At 46.1% G+C, this 14,392-nt stretch overlaps 1 protein-coding gene across 1 annotated transcript in view; it reads right to left on the bottom strand.

Annotated features, from left to right (window-relative positions):
* Positions 1-275: 275 nt before the first annotated feature.
* Positions 276-14,392, bottom strand: part of MRC2 (mannose receptor C type 2) — a 128,739-nt gene continuing 114,622 nt past the window's right edge. Inside the window, exons 24-30 of the mRNA XM_030220735.1 lie at positions 12,653-12,891; positions 10,660-10,828; positions 10,392-10,541; positions 9,770-9,889; positions 9,229-9,408; positions 3,521-3,550; positions 276-1,132 (exon numbers count right to left, since the gene is read on the bottom strand). Coding sequence (XP_030076595.1) covers positions 912-1,132; positions 3,521-3,550; positions 9,229-9,408; positions 9,770-9,889; positions 10,392-10,541; positions 10,660-10,828; positions 12,653-12,891 — 1,109 coding nt within the window. The 3' untranslated portion in view covers positions 276-911. The remainder of the gene's footprint in view (positions 1,133-3,520; positions 3,551-9,228; positions 9,409-9,769; positions 9,890-10,391; positions 10,542-10,659; positions 10,829-12,652; positions 12,892-14,392) is intronic.

The following is a 14,392-nucleotide window of genomic DNA, read 5'->3' on the forward strand; positions in this document are numbered from 1 at the left end:
GGGGCAATGGAGGGTTAAGTGACTTGCCCAGAGTCACAAGGAGCTGCCTGTGCCTGAAGTGGGAATCGAGCTCAGTTCCTCAGGACCAAAGTCCACCACCCTAACCACTAGGCCACTCCTCCTTAGGATTCTTAGAACCTCCACCCTATACACACACCTCCCCCCTTTCTCATTTGAACATATCAGACATTTTTCTTCTGAAAATGACTTCCTCTCTTCCATACTGTGGTAGCAATTCTCTTTGATCTTACACATACAAAGATCCTCACAAGAGGTGTTTAGAAGAAAATAGGTTTATAAAGCAAATGCATGTACACTGAAACCACTGAGTTTGCACTTCAAAGTCTTGCAGTTTCCTTGCTGCAGCTATTGCATGGACCTCATACATATGGTACATACAGATGTGCATGCACAGATCCCGGAATCTGACATGCCTCACAGTGCTGTTATATTGGTAGGGGACATTCCTGGAAATTCTTTCTTTGGGCTCTGTACAGGGGCTTGAGAGGTCTCCTGTTTTTTTAATAAAAGCGATAAATGACTGCATACTTGCTCCTTAGAAACATGTCTGGAGATGAATCCTTTCTTTATCCTGGAAGTCTAATCTTATCTATTATGAGTTTTTGTTCCTGTAGACTATACGCTACTGGAAGATGAATCCTTAATCCTTGCGCAATAGTGAGTCCAGGAAGATGCATTCGTCCTCAAGATGAAGGTTGGAGAGGAATGCAGGGTTGAAAGGGAAGAGTCTTTTATGTCTGAGGAGACCAGGAGGGAGAAGGGGGCCCGTCTGAGGAATGGTAGGAATCTTGTGTCTGGTTCCACTACTGCCACCCGGTTACCTCAGGCTGGTACCAGAGCTGAACGTATTCCACCCTTTTCCCCTTCTCCTTCCCCCAACATCTGCCACTCTATTCCTGCTGCTCATTCATTTCCATGTCTGACACCAGGATGTTCTTTTCGGCCGCCTCATTTGGGCTGGAGGTGGTCCTGCTATATCGTGCGCCCTCAAAGGTCCCCTGTTGCGAGATCTGTCGCCGCCTGTACAAGTAGATGGCAACTGCTACCAGCATGCACAGTGCTACTGTGGAGAGGACAACCACGGCCACAGCTGTCGTATTCTCCGGAAGAGCTGCAAGAGAAGTCAAGGCAGGAGAGGTCAAGTAAAGACAGACAATTGGAACTGCTGTTTATTTACTTGGTTTTCTGGGAGTTTATTCAGCTCTACCCTGGGTGGGGCTTGCAATTTGCTAATCTTCATGCAATGGCCACCTAAAACCTGCCCTTAATAATATGTAGCTGATACTAGACACAGCAGCTGGGCTTGAAGACTGCTACCTCTTTTCCTTACTGCCTTTTAGATGGTGGTACATCTCATAGGAGTCAACTTTTCAAAATGATTGGGGGTGCTGAACACAACCCAATATTCTCCCTCCATCTGCCACCACAAAAGAAATAATTCTTAGATTGAATTCAAATATAACACGAGGCTTCATTTCCTGAATTTTAACTTGCTCAACATTCCTTACTCCTGAGACATTACTTTACCATCAAAGCACTGTCCCCTGCACACCTTTTAAAGACATCTTTAGACTATACACAAACTTGATCACAAACACACTCAGAACCTTAACATATCATAATAGCACTAATTCCCAGGACAGGAAGACCTACAACCACATGTGTGAAAAGGCAGCACTGTAAATACTACACTGGGCCTTAAAACACCAATACACTACCCAGTGAAAAAAACCAACCAAACAAAAAAACCCAAGATCTCTACGCAGATACCACGTGCTAGCAGATTACTGCACTGTGATCAATAAAGGCAGAAAACCTCAAGAAGTCAGACTCAGCATACAACTGACAGGCAGGAAGAAGTGCTGGATGGGAAGGAAGGAGTGAGAGGGATAGATGCTGGATCAACTTGAGGGGGGAAGGAAGAGAGAGAAAGAGACAGAGTTGGGGGGGGGGGGGGAGAAGAAATGGGAATAGAAGATGCTGGATGGAAGAAAGAGAGAGAGAAACTGGAGACCCAGGAGGGAGCCATACTGAACTGTGAGGGGGTGTGGGTGGGAAGAGACAGGGAGAGATTCTGGCCCCAGGTGGAAGAAGGGAAGAGAGTGGGGAGGAACAGGGAGACAGAAGAGATGCTGGGCATGGAGGGAGAAGGGATAGGAACACAGGGGTAATGCTGGACTGAGGGAGGAGGGGGACAGGGGCACAGAGGAGTAATGCTGATCATGGGGAGAAGGGGAGGGACAGGGACACAGAGGAGGAAATGCAGGATAGGGCAATACTAGAGAAATTAAAACTAAAATGCAAAATATCAGAAATGTGCATTTCCAAAAGCTGATATATTCCAATTCATACATTCAGAATAAAATAGTTTGTTCTACCTTTATTGTCTGAGCATTTTATTTTTCTGTTCCCTTTGGTCCCAGTGTCCCTTTTTCTGCATCTGTTTGTTTTCTTGTCTTTGTTGTGGTCAGTCCATTTGACATTTCTTCTCACTCCATGTCCACTATCCTCCTCCTGCATCCTTATCCGCCTTGTCTAACATCTCCCCTCTGTGTCCCTCCGTCCTTTATCTTCCTCCATATTCAGCATCTGCCCTCTCAGTGTCCTGATCCAGGCCTTATATTCAGCATTTCCCCTTTGTGTGTATCTTGCCCTATCCTATATTTCCTCCTCTGTGTCCCTGTCCCTCTCCTCCCTCAGTCCAGCATTACCCCTGTGTTCCTATCCCTTCTCCCTCCATGCCCAGCATCTCTTCTGTCTCCCTGTTCCTCCTCTCTCTCTTCCACCTGGGGCCAGAATCTCTCCCTGTAGCTTTCCACCCACACCCCATCACAGTTCAGTATGGTTCTCTCCTGGGTCTCCAGTGTCTCTCTCCCTTTCTTCCATCCAGCATCTTCTATTCCCATTTCTTCTCCCCCCTCCCCAGTCTGTCTCTCTCTTCCTTCCCCCCTCAAGTTGATCCAGCATCTATCCCTCTCACTCTTTCCTTTCCGTCCAGAACCTCTTCCTGTCTTGTCGGTCCGTCCCTCCCTCTCTCCCCTCTCCTGATTCAGCAGAGCAGCACCTCTCTCTCCCTCCCTCTGGCCCCTGCAGGTCCATCATTTCTCCCCTTTGTTGTTTCCCCCTCCCCGGCTCACTGGTGTTGCTAGCTACCTTGATCGCTGATGCCAGTAGAGGTACCGCAGCAATTGAAAAGTGCTGCCTCGGGGCCTCGATCTTCCCTGTGATGTGTCCTGCCCACGCGGAACAGAAAGTTGCATCAGAGGAGGAAGGATGCATCATAGGGAAGACCAAGATCTCAAGGCAGCTCCTTTTAATCGCCACAGTGCTTCTACCAGCAGCAATCAAGGTAGTTAGCAGCACTAGTAAGCCACAGGGAGCGGGAGTCCTCTGGTGGAGCGTTGCACTTGTCGCCAGGCCTCAAAATATTGGGGGTGCTCAGTCAGTGCCTATGGTACATCTGTTTCACTTTGCCAGCAGAAACATAGTCTCTACTTACCTGATTTGGAAAAACTGCTCTCCTCCTCAGCTAAAAAGAAACAGAAACATATCAGGAGCAGGTACACATGATTTTTGCTTTGTCACTGACATAACAACACAGAAAACATGGCCAGTTTGTCTTCTAGTCTGCCCAGCTCTACCTGTCTCTTAAATGATCTTGACAATCTTTTCCCTCAGATCCCTTTGTGTCTATGTTATAAGTGTTCACCTTCTGCCACTATTTTGTTCCTATAACCACACCTGAAGTCTGTCCTAGGTGTCCACCATCCTTTTTGTGAAAAATTATTTTCTCATGTTCTTTTTGCACTTCTATCTCTTCAGCTTCATATAGTGACCCTTTGTCCCTGCAGCGTTTGGTACCTTATTAAAATCTATTTGTATTGTATCTCCCCCTCCCCTTCTACAGAGAGCATTTTTTAGCTTCCTTGATGTTCCTGCATACACTGCAGTCCATGTACTATTTTAGTGTCTCCCCTCTGAAGGGTCTCTACCTTGTCACTTTTGTAGACGTGGTCTCCAGGCCTGCACATACATTTAAAGCAGGGCCTCACCAGAAAGCTGTGCTCAGTTCTGGAGACCACTTCTACAAAAGAACCCGAAAAAGGCAAAGACCATTTAGATTTGTATTTTAGACTTGATTACACGCCTTTTCCAAATCCAAGCTCAAGTTAAGTTAGAGTTCAAAGCAGGGCCTCCAAAACGGTGTGTGATCTACTATAAGGAAAATGGGAAAAAAAAAAAAAACCACATTAGAAAAGATGCCTAATCAAAATGCTTTCAATAATATTCCACAAACAAATTGTGAGCCCGTCACAGCCAAATAACTGAAAGTCAAAAAAAGGAAGGAAAAAGCCTCAGAAGATGATTTCCTAAAAGAAAAGTCCATAACCCATTATTAGGATGGACTTGGGAAAATCCACTACTCTTTTCTAGGATAAGCAGCATAAAATCTGTTTTACTCCTTTGGTATTTTGCCAGGTACTTGTGACCCGGATTGGCCACTGTTGGAAACAGGATACTGGGCTTAATGGACCTTCGGTCTGTCCCAGTATGGCAAAGCTTATGTTCTTATGACTCAGTGGAATATTGTTCACGGTCCAGATACAGTCATTGGCATAAAACCTTCCTTACTATTTATGCTTAACTTGTTTTAATCAAATGTTCTTTCCAAATATCAAAAAAATATGGGGATGATATTCAGACCATGGGACGGAGCCCAGCTGACTCCCACCTAGATATTCAATGCTGAGCCATTTATGGTGACCGGCATTGAATATCTGGATTATTTTTAGTTGGTTGAAAGATAACTGGCTAAGTCGATATTCGAAGATAGCTGGTTAACTTTAAACCGTCTAAAGATATGCCAGCTATTTAAGTGGCTCAATGTGGCTGCTTATATTAGCCAGATATGAATTGAATATTCAGGAATAGACAGCTATGGGGCTCATTTTCGAAAGAGAAAAACATCTAAAAAGTGCCATAAAGCAGTATCTGGATGATTTTCTCACCAAAACATCCAAATTGGTACTTTGAAAACCCATTTTCCAGACGTTTTGCTATGCAGTTCGTCTGCACTGTGTCCAAATCTCAAAGGGGCGTTCCTAAAACCTGGACGTTTTTCAGCCATAATGGAACAAAATGAAAACATCCAGGACAAAAACTAAGACATTTTGAGCTAGACCTGTTTTAATAATGACTAAGCCACAAAAAAGTGCCCTAAATGACCAGATGACCATTGGAGGAATAAAGGAATGACCCCCTCTACACCACCAGTGGTCACTGACCTCCTCCAACCCCCACCCCCAAATGTAAAAGAAATAGTACATACCAGTCTATGTGACAGCCTCAGATGTTATAGCCAGTCCTATTACAGCAGCAAATCACTGGAGTAACCTAGTGGTCAATGAAGGGGACCCAGGCCCATAATCCACTCTAACAGCACTGTTACACTTGTGGTGGAAAGTGTGAGCCCTCCAAAACCCACCTAAAATCTACTGTACCCACCTAAACGTGACTCCTGCAGCCATAAGGGCTATTGAAGTGGTGTACAGTTGGGTACAGTAGGTTTTTGGTGGGTTTTGGAGGGCTTACTATACAACATAAGGGAGCAATGGTGAGATGTGTACCTGGGAGCTTTTATGGGAAGTCCACTGCAGTGCCCCCTAGGCAGGGTTACCATATGGCTCCAGAAAAAGGAGGACGGATTGAGCCAGCCGGGTTTTACTTCCATTGCTTGCAATGGAAGTAAAACCCGGCTGGCTCAATCCGTCCTCCTTTTTCTGGAGCCATATGCTAACCCTACCCCTAGGGTACCCCACTGCTCTCCTGGGATATGTGTGGCCAGTCTACTAAGAATGCTGACTCCTCCTACATTCTAATGGCTTGATTTTATGCGTTTTTACTTGGACTTTTTTTTTCCAAAAATGGACCAAAAAGATGAACGCACAGAGCACAAAGACATTAAAAAAAAAAAAAAAGATAGACATTTTGCTGTTTCGAAAGTGGCTATATTTGCTATTCGGATTCTGGACATTTTGAGTAAAATATCCAGTCAGACTTAGATGTTATATCAAAAAATGCCCCTCCACATCTCCTAAGCATTAACTGGGAATATTCAGTGGGGGATAACAGGCTATCCCCACTGAATATCACGATAGCCAGTTAAGTGCCACTTAACTAGCCAGGTGCCGTTCCAGGCCAGTTAAATGGTTTTGAATATCAGGGGGGTATGTGTTTAACATCCAGAAACAAACAAATAAACAAACAAAAAATATATATATATATATTGGAGACTAGCAATTAAATTTGACTGGGTGTTGCTCCTCCAGCGGTGGTCAGCGTTTCGCAGTTTATCAGAATCCTACTGCTGCCTCAGGGAATTAGCTAGACCTGTTTAAACATGCTGCTGTCTTATTTTTAAATATTTGATATTTGGAAAGTACATTTGATTAAAACAAGTTAGCATAAATAGTAAGGACATTTTAATGCTGATGACTGCATCTAGACCGTGGACAATGTTCCACTGAGTCTCCTGAAGCTTTTTCCTTCCTTTCTTTGCATTTCAGTTGCTTGGCTGTGATGGACTCACACACTGTGTGTGGAGTATTACAAAATACATTTTTGATTAGTCTTCTATAAGGCTTTCCTGCTGGTGTTTGCCCACTGCCAGGATTCAGGCACAGCACATATAATCCTGGATTCTAAACAGGTCTCCAAAGTTTGGGGTATGGATCCCAGATCCATGTGCAAACTAATTAGTTAGTGAGCTGTTAGCAAACAAAAGTTGGTGTTAATTGGCCCTCATTTGGGTTTTTATGTGGATCTGCCCTGTGTCCTATTCTATAACATGCATGCCTAAATTTTATAGCACCCAACTCAAAAGGTGCTGTGGGAGGGGCATGAGCGGATCAAGGGATATTTCCAGAAGTTAGGTGCGATGTTAGAGAATTTTATCAATCCCACAGAGCTATATCAACATCATAAAGTTCAAACCAATAATGGAAAAAAAAGTTTGGTGTGTGCTCATGTCACTTGAAGGACTAACACGAAACAAAAAAGTCTATGGGGTCCTTTTACTAATGTGCACTGAAAAATGGCCTGCGGTAGTGTAGGTGCGGGCTTCGGCCACACGCAGATCCATTTTTCAGCACGCCTGTAAAAAAAGGCCTTTTTAAAAAAAATTTTGCCAAAAATGGACATGAGGCAAAATAAAAACTGTCACGTGCCCATTTTGGGTCTGAGACCTTACCACCAGCCATTGACTTAGCGGCAAGGTCTCATGCGCTAAACGGGCGGTAATGACCTAAGCGTGTCAAATGCCACTTGACGCGGGTAGCTGACACTCATCTGAAAATAAAAAGTATTTTTCAGATGCACGTAGTGGACGCGTGCCAAAAATGAAATTACCGCAAGGACCACGTGGTAACTCCAAATTGGCGGGCGTTGGACGCACATAGGCGCCTACGCGGCTTAGTAAAAGGGTTTACTTCTTAAACTGTAATCATTGCACACTTGTTTTCCACAACTTTTTAATATTTTTCCCAAGTATTTGTGAATAACGCATTCCATAGCACATTCAATTTTAATGTTCGAAACTGTTTTTTCATCAATAAAACATACAGGAAAATCCCAACACGGGATGAGATTGGGTGGCAGAGCCGGTGGTGGGGGGCGGGGCCAGTGATTGGGAGGCGGGGCTAGTGCTGGGCAGACTTCTACGGTCTGTGCCCTGAAAATGACAGATACAAATCAAGGTCAGGTATACACATAAAGTAGCACATATGAGTTTATCTTGTTGGGCAGACTGGATGGACCGCGCTGGTCTTTATCTGCCATCATCTACTATGATGTTCAAAACCATTTAACCAGCCAGAAATGACACCTGGACAGTTAAATGGTACATAGCTGGCTATCCGTCAATATTCAGCAAGGGATAACCAGCTATCTCCTGCTGAATATTGCCAATGAGCGGCTAGCAGATAACCAGTTATATCACCTGATACAACCGGCTATATGCCGATTTTTAAAGCCAGTTCAGTGGCCATATTTCACTGTGTGAAAATGTACAATATATTTGGCTAGTTTTAAAGGTAACCAGCTAGCACTGAATGTTGGATTAGCTGGTTATCTTTAAACTGTCCAAAAATAAACCGGATATTCAATGCTGATCACCGAAAACAGGCCGACGTTGAATATCCCAGGCTAAGTGCTGACCGCAGGAGTTAGCCAGTCTAACTCCCCCGGTCTGAATATTGGCTCCCAACATCTTTAACTAAAATAAAACTGTGCAATAGAAAGGTACGACCACCCTGCAGATGATCCCACTTTCTACCACTATAGGGGCCGGAGAAATCTGGAAAAGTCCATTGAACATTATTAATTTTTTTTTTGGGGGGGGGGAGGGGTTGCTGGGTTCTTGAAGCCGGGATTGGCTGCTGTCGGACACAGGATGCTGGGCTTGATGGACCCTTGGTCTTTTCCCAGTATGGCGGTACTTATGTACTCAGTGGTTTTATGGCAACGCACTCTACGCCGGCTGCAAAGAGCAAATAATCAAGAAACTTCAGACAGCCCAGAACACTGCAGCTAGACTCATATTCGGTAAAACAAAATATGAAAGCGCTAAACCCTTACGAGAAAAACTACATTGGCTCCCACTTAAAGAAAGCATCACGTTCAAAATATGCTCCTTAGTCCACAAAATCATTCACGGTGAGGCACCAGCCTACATGTCAGACCTGATAGACTTACCACCCAGGAATGCCAAAAGATCACCCCGCACATTCCTTAATCTGCACTTCCCTAACTGCAAAGGTCTAAAATACAAACAAATGCACGCGTCAAACTTTATCTACTTGAGCACACAGTTATGGAACGCACTGCTGCGTAACCTAAAAACGATTTACGAACTAATGAACTTCCGCAAACTGTTGAAGACCCATCTCTTTAACAAGGCATACCACAAAGATCAACCAATGTGAACACACACAACTCCTCCACATTTATTCAGAACTGTCTTACAATATCTGCTTGTTATACTACTATCATGTCTTATCATTATCATGTTTGCCCAAGTGCCTCTGTAATACTAAATGTCTATTTTCCAATATATTTACACTATCCATGATGTATTGTAAGCCACATTGAGCCTGCAAAAAGGTGGGAAAATGTGGGATACAAATGCAATAAATAATAATAATAACTTACCTCGGGGAAATTTGCAGATAACTCCCATAGTGATATTAGTGCAGGAGCCAAGCTGCCAAATGCCATTGGTGCCCTGGATCCAGTAACAAGAGTTGGGGCTAAGCATGCTGGGCCCTGTGTCATGCTGACCCCAGTTGGAGTAGTTCACAGCCGTGTTGTCATGCCACACCAGCATTCCTCCTAGAAAACAAGGACACAGAAAATGACTGATGTGTCGCCAGGTAACTAACACTATTTCATCTGGGGAAGAACTGGGGGCAGCAGATTTCCAGTATGAGAAGGATTTGATACACTGCATTTCTGTGGTATAACCAAAGCAGGCCACATTTATTATGTGCAGGTACTTTCTCTGTTCCTAGTGAGCTCACAATCTAAGTTGTTATTTTTTGTACCCGGGCAATGGAAGATTAAGTGACTTGCCCAGGATCCCAAGGAACTACAGTGGGACTCAAACCCAGTTCCTCAGGTTCTCAGCCTGCTACTCCTCTGCTCCTTCACAGATCAGGATGCTCATCAACCTGCACACTCTCCTTTTTCTTACCTTTAGGGTTGAAGCTCATTCCCAGCCATGCCCCTTTAGACTGGCTCTCGTAGGTTTGCAAATGCTCCCATACAAATATATTCTCTGTCTCATCCAAGATGGATAAAACCGTGGCACCAGCTGACAAGAGAGAACACAGAGACACAAAGGGATGATATTAAATGTTAGAGGAGGGAAACCAAACAGGAAGAGACCTCAAAGGCAAGCTGCAGATTGGTGCAGTTGAAGTGTATACCCTTGGCATTGTTAAGTTTGGTAGCATGGGCCGATATACATCAAATTCAAGTTCAGATCTACCAGCCATTGAGCTGGGTACACAGAGCACCCAGGACTTAAGTGAATAAAGTGTGTTTAAGATGCAGGGATGACTCCCTGATAGGTAGTTTATTTGTTGGGATTTATTAACTGGCTTTATGAAGGTATTTACCCAGGGCGGTGTATACAAGTTAAAGGAGGGGATGGGACAGAGCACTGACAGCCAGGTACAGCTTATGCCCTAGAAGGAGGCTCCAGCCATCACAGAGACCTGATGAAGCAGCATGGAGGGAAAGAACAAGGTGAAAACCCCCAAAAAAGAACAAAAAGACAATTGCTATCATTCAAATAATGCAGTACTTTTCACCTTTCTGACACCTCTTTGCAGCATCCTTCTGGTTGACAGTAACCTCCATGTGGAAGGTGTAACAGAAATCCCGGAAGGGGATCCAGGCAGAATCCTCCAGTGACTTGGGACAGCTCCCAGCAGAGCTCCATTTGTGTGGCCGCACCGAAGCTACAAGGAAAGAGAGAAAGAACGTGGCACTGGGCTGAGGCAGCAGGAATGGAAGAGGATGATGGGAAGGGAGATAAGAGCATTTACAGGGTCCGGTGGACACATAGTTTGAACGCACCTGTCTTGGCTTTGCAGATGGCACCCGAAAGCTTGCTGTTGCAGCTCGCAGTCCTCCACATGCTATTCACATCCATGTAGGCACAGCCACTGAGTTGCTGGGGCTCCCCATCTTGCCAGCTGACGTAGCTCAGGCCATCGTTTGTTAGCCATGAGTAGCTCCGGGCTCCCTGCGAAACAGCAAAGAGAGAGAGACATGGATTCTCTTCTAGTGGACACATTTCTCCCTAATTCTATAATCTTAGAAACAGAGAAAAATGAAAGCAGATAAAGTCCATATGGCCTATGCAGTCTGCCCATTCATGCCATCTATTCTCCCTATCACTCCCTTAGAGATCCTATGTACTTGTCCCAAGCTTTCTTGAATTCAGATACTGTTTTTGTCTCCACCACTTCCATCAGGAGGCCGCCATTCTATGAATTCACCACCCTTTCCGTGAAGAAATATTTCCTCAGGTTACTCCTGAGTCTATCCCCTTTCACCTTCATCCTATGCCCCCTCGTTGCAGTTTCCAAATCTTGTGTGCACAAGTTTTTGCTTAGTTCGCAAAGTTTTGCGTGCAAGTTATGGAATAGTGTCAAACTGCTTAATTAGCTGCTAATTGGCATTAACAACCAATAATTGGCTACCATTGGTTTTAATTGGGGCCAACTGGCACTAATTTGCAGTTATGCATGTACCTGCTCTTAGTCGGAATTTACAAATTATCTGTCAGATTCTATATAGCATGGCTAGCGTTCTGCGCTGCGCTGAAATCTAAGCATATTCCACAACAACGCACAGAACATAATTGGCTTAACAAGCCAATCAGTGCTTTAAACAGCACCTAACAAGCAATAATGAGCACTAGTTGGCAATAATTAGAATTTACATGAACAGCTCGTTAAGCATATTCTGTAATGAACTGCACCTAAATTCTAAAGCGTGCAGTTCAAAAGGAGCGTGGTTATAGGCAGGGAATTGGGTGTTTTGTGAGCATTCCAAAACTTGTGCATGCAGATACAGAATACGGCTCAGTGTGAGTGAATCTGCGCTGCGCTGAAATCTAAGCATATTCCACAACAACGCACAGAACTTAATTGGCTTAACAAGCCAATCAGTGCTTTAAACAGCACCTAACAAGCAATAATGAGCACTAATTGGCAATAATTAGAATTTACATGAACAGCTCGTTAAGCATATTCTGTAATGAACTGCGCCTAAATTCTAAAGCGTGCAGTTCAAAAGGAGCGTGGTTATAGGCAGGGAATTGGGTGTTTTGTGAGCATTCCAAAACTTGTGCATGCAGATACAGAATACGGCTCAGTGTGAGTGAATCTACGCACAGGGATTTACGCCACATTCTTGTTGGTGTAAATGGAGGCACGTAGTTTTTAGGTGCCGGGAAATCAACTAAGTGTATTCTATATACCACACCTAAATCTATAGGCGCCGCTTATAGAATACGCTTAGGTGGAAATGTTTACTGTGCAGATTTTGTAGGCGCCATACGTAGAGTCTGGCCCTATGAGTGGATGATCAAAATTGCGCCATTGCAAGGGGTGTGGAGCTGGGAGGGGTAGGAGCAGAGCAGGGGCGTGCCTATGAGCGTGCGTTATAGAATACTACCAGTTACGCGACTAACTAACAGCAGTTAGGATCCAGCATTTACACCAGCCCTTGAGCTAGCTCTACTGCTCGTGTCTAAATTTAGGTGCAGGGGCGTAGCTACTATGGGGCCACGGGGGCCTGGGCCCTCGTAGATTTGGCCCTGGACCCCCCCTGCCGACGACCCTCTCAACCCCCTCACCTCAGGCTCTGGACTCCCCTCCCGCCGAAGTATGGCTACGCCCCTGGCATATATTATGACTTATGTTAGTATTCTATCACAGCAATTACTCACGTGTTTAGCGGGTAGCATTCTAGCTCCCAGCTTTAGGTGACCTGTAGAGAATTACCTCCATTTGTGTCTACCACCCCGAATAAATGATGAGACAAGGCACTGGCTATATACCTCTTCATTGGCAAGGCCGATCCAGAGTGGTGCTTGCAGGCTGCTGGTAGCCAGGGTGAGATAGGCCTGCTGAAAGGGATCAGGCACGCTGGCAAGCACCGCATCACGTGTCTCACACAGAAGCATGGCCTCCTGCCAGGTCAGAGGTTTCTGCAGCACGAAGTAGGTGCTGTTGCGATAAGTCAGCAGTGAGGTGGGGGCTGGAGGGAAGGGGTCCGGAGGAGGGTTCAGCGATGGCACTGAAGGATAAAAATGGCAAAAGCTAAGAGCTTCTGGACCTCCTAAGGTCAAACATCAAGCAAGGCTTGATGAGTCTTGCATATAGATTATGAAATCTCTGGTGACCTCAGCGGTGCCGCTTGCTAATCTGATTTACTAGCAAGATGATCAGCACACACCTCCTCATCGGTACAACCGATTAACAATTTTATAAGAATTTCTGACTTCATCAATAGACATTTAAATACTTATTAAATGCTCATCTCAAGAGCTGTCAGACGGGGGGCATTATGTCCGACATGCATGTTTTGCCAACACGGGCTGTTTCAAGGACTATCCCCCATAGCCGTCTCTAGTGCCAGTTTCACTCAAACTTATAGGAAACCCCTGCAAGACTCATCATTAGCAACAGGGCTGCCGAGAGACGGCCGGGGGAAGGCCATGCCCGGGGCCTCGCCCCCACCGGCCCCTCCACCCCCCCCCCGAAGTCGCCGCCGCCGCTCCCCCCCTCCACCTGCCCCCCTCCGCATTGAAATCACAGGGCCTCGCACCTCTGTGTGAAAGCGCTGCAGGTAGCAGGGCAACAGATCGCCTCCCTTCGGGCCTCCTTCCCTCCGTGTCCAGCCCTCGCAGAAGTTACGTCAGATGAGGGCGGGACACAGGGAGGGAAGGAGGCCCCAAGGGAGGCAATCTGCTGCCCTGCTGCCTACAGCGCTTTCACACGGAGGTGAGAGGCGCTGTGATTTCAATGCAGGGGGCCTGGCCCGGTGGCAGACAGTCGACGATGGAGGGCAGGTGGGACTGCGGCGCTGGCCCCACTTGAAGCCCCGGGCCCGGGGATTTTTGTCCCCCCTGCTCCCCCCTTTTGGCGGCACTGATTATCAACATTGGATTATTCTTGTTGAATCTTCATATGAACTGTACAATATTGGATGTATTAATACTGATAGAGTGGGAATTGATACATATGACATGCGTTAATAAAAACATTGGCGTGTGGGCCATTTACTGCCTGATCTCTTACTGTCTTCTATTTAGTAGGCAGTAAGGGCTCACACTGTAATCAGGCAGTGTGTGACAATGGCCATGCACTGCGCATTACTGCTGAGCATGCCACAAGCGCTAGAAAATAAAATATTTTCTGGGTGCGGGAAATGGCGCATGCTGAACACAGTACCACCCCTGGGCGCACCCGGCAGTAGTGCTGCTTTCCCGTGCAGGAGCCCTACCGCCCTTCAGTAAAATCAGTGGTGTTCCTTGGTCGGCTGCCACCTGGGGCGGATCACCACTGCGCACCCCCCTGGGTGCAGAGGCATCCGTCCCCCCCAGGTGCAGCACGACCCCCCTCCCCTGAGTGCAACACGACACCCTCCTCGGGTGCAGCATCATCCCCCCCCCAGGCACATCACCTCCAAGCCCCCCCTCCCCCCGGTGCATTCTTCTTGCCTGCTGGGGTGCTGGGAGCAGCTGCGCGGCTGTCGGCTCCGCCGGTTCCCTGCTCCCTCTGTCCCGGAACAGGAA

Source organism: Microcaecilia unicolor, chromosome 12 (assembly GCF_901765095.1).
Source record: "Microcaecilia unicolor chromosome 12, aMicUni1.1, whole genome shotgun sequence".
NCBI lineage: Eukaryota > Metazoa > Chordata > Amphibia > Gymnophiona > Siphonopidae > Microcaecilia > Microcaecilia unicolor.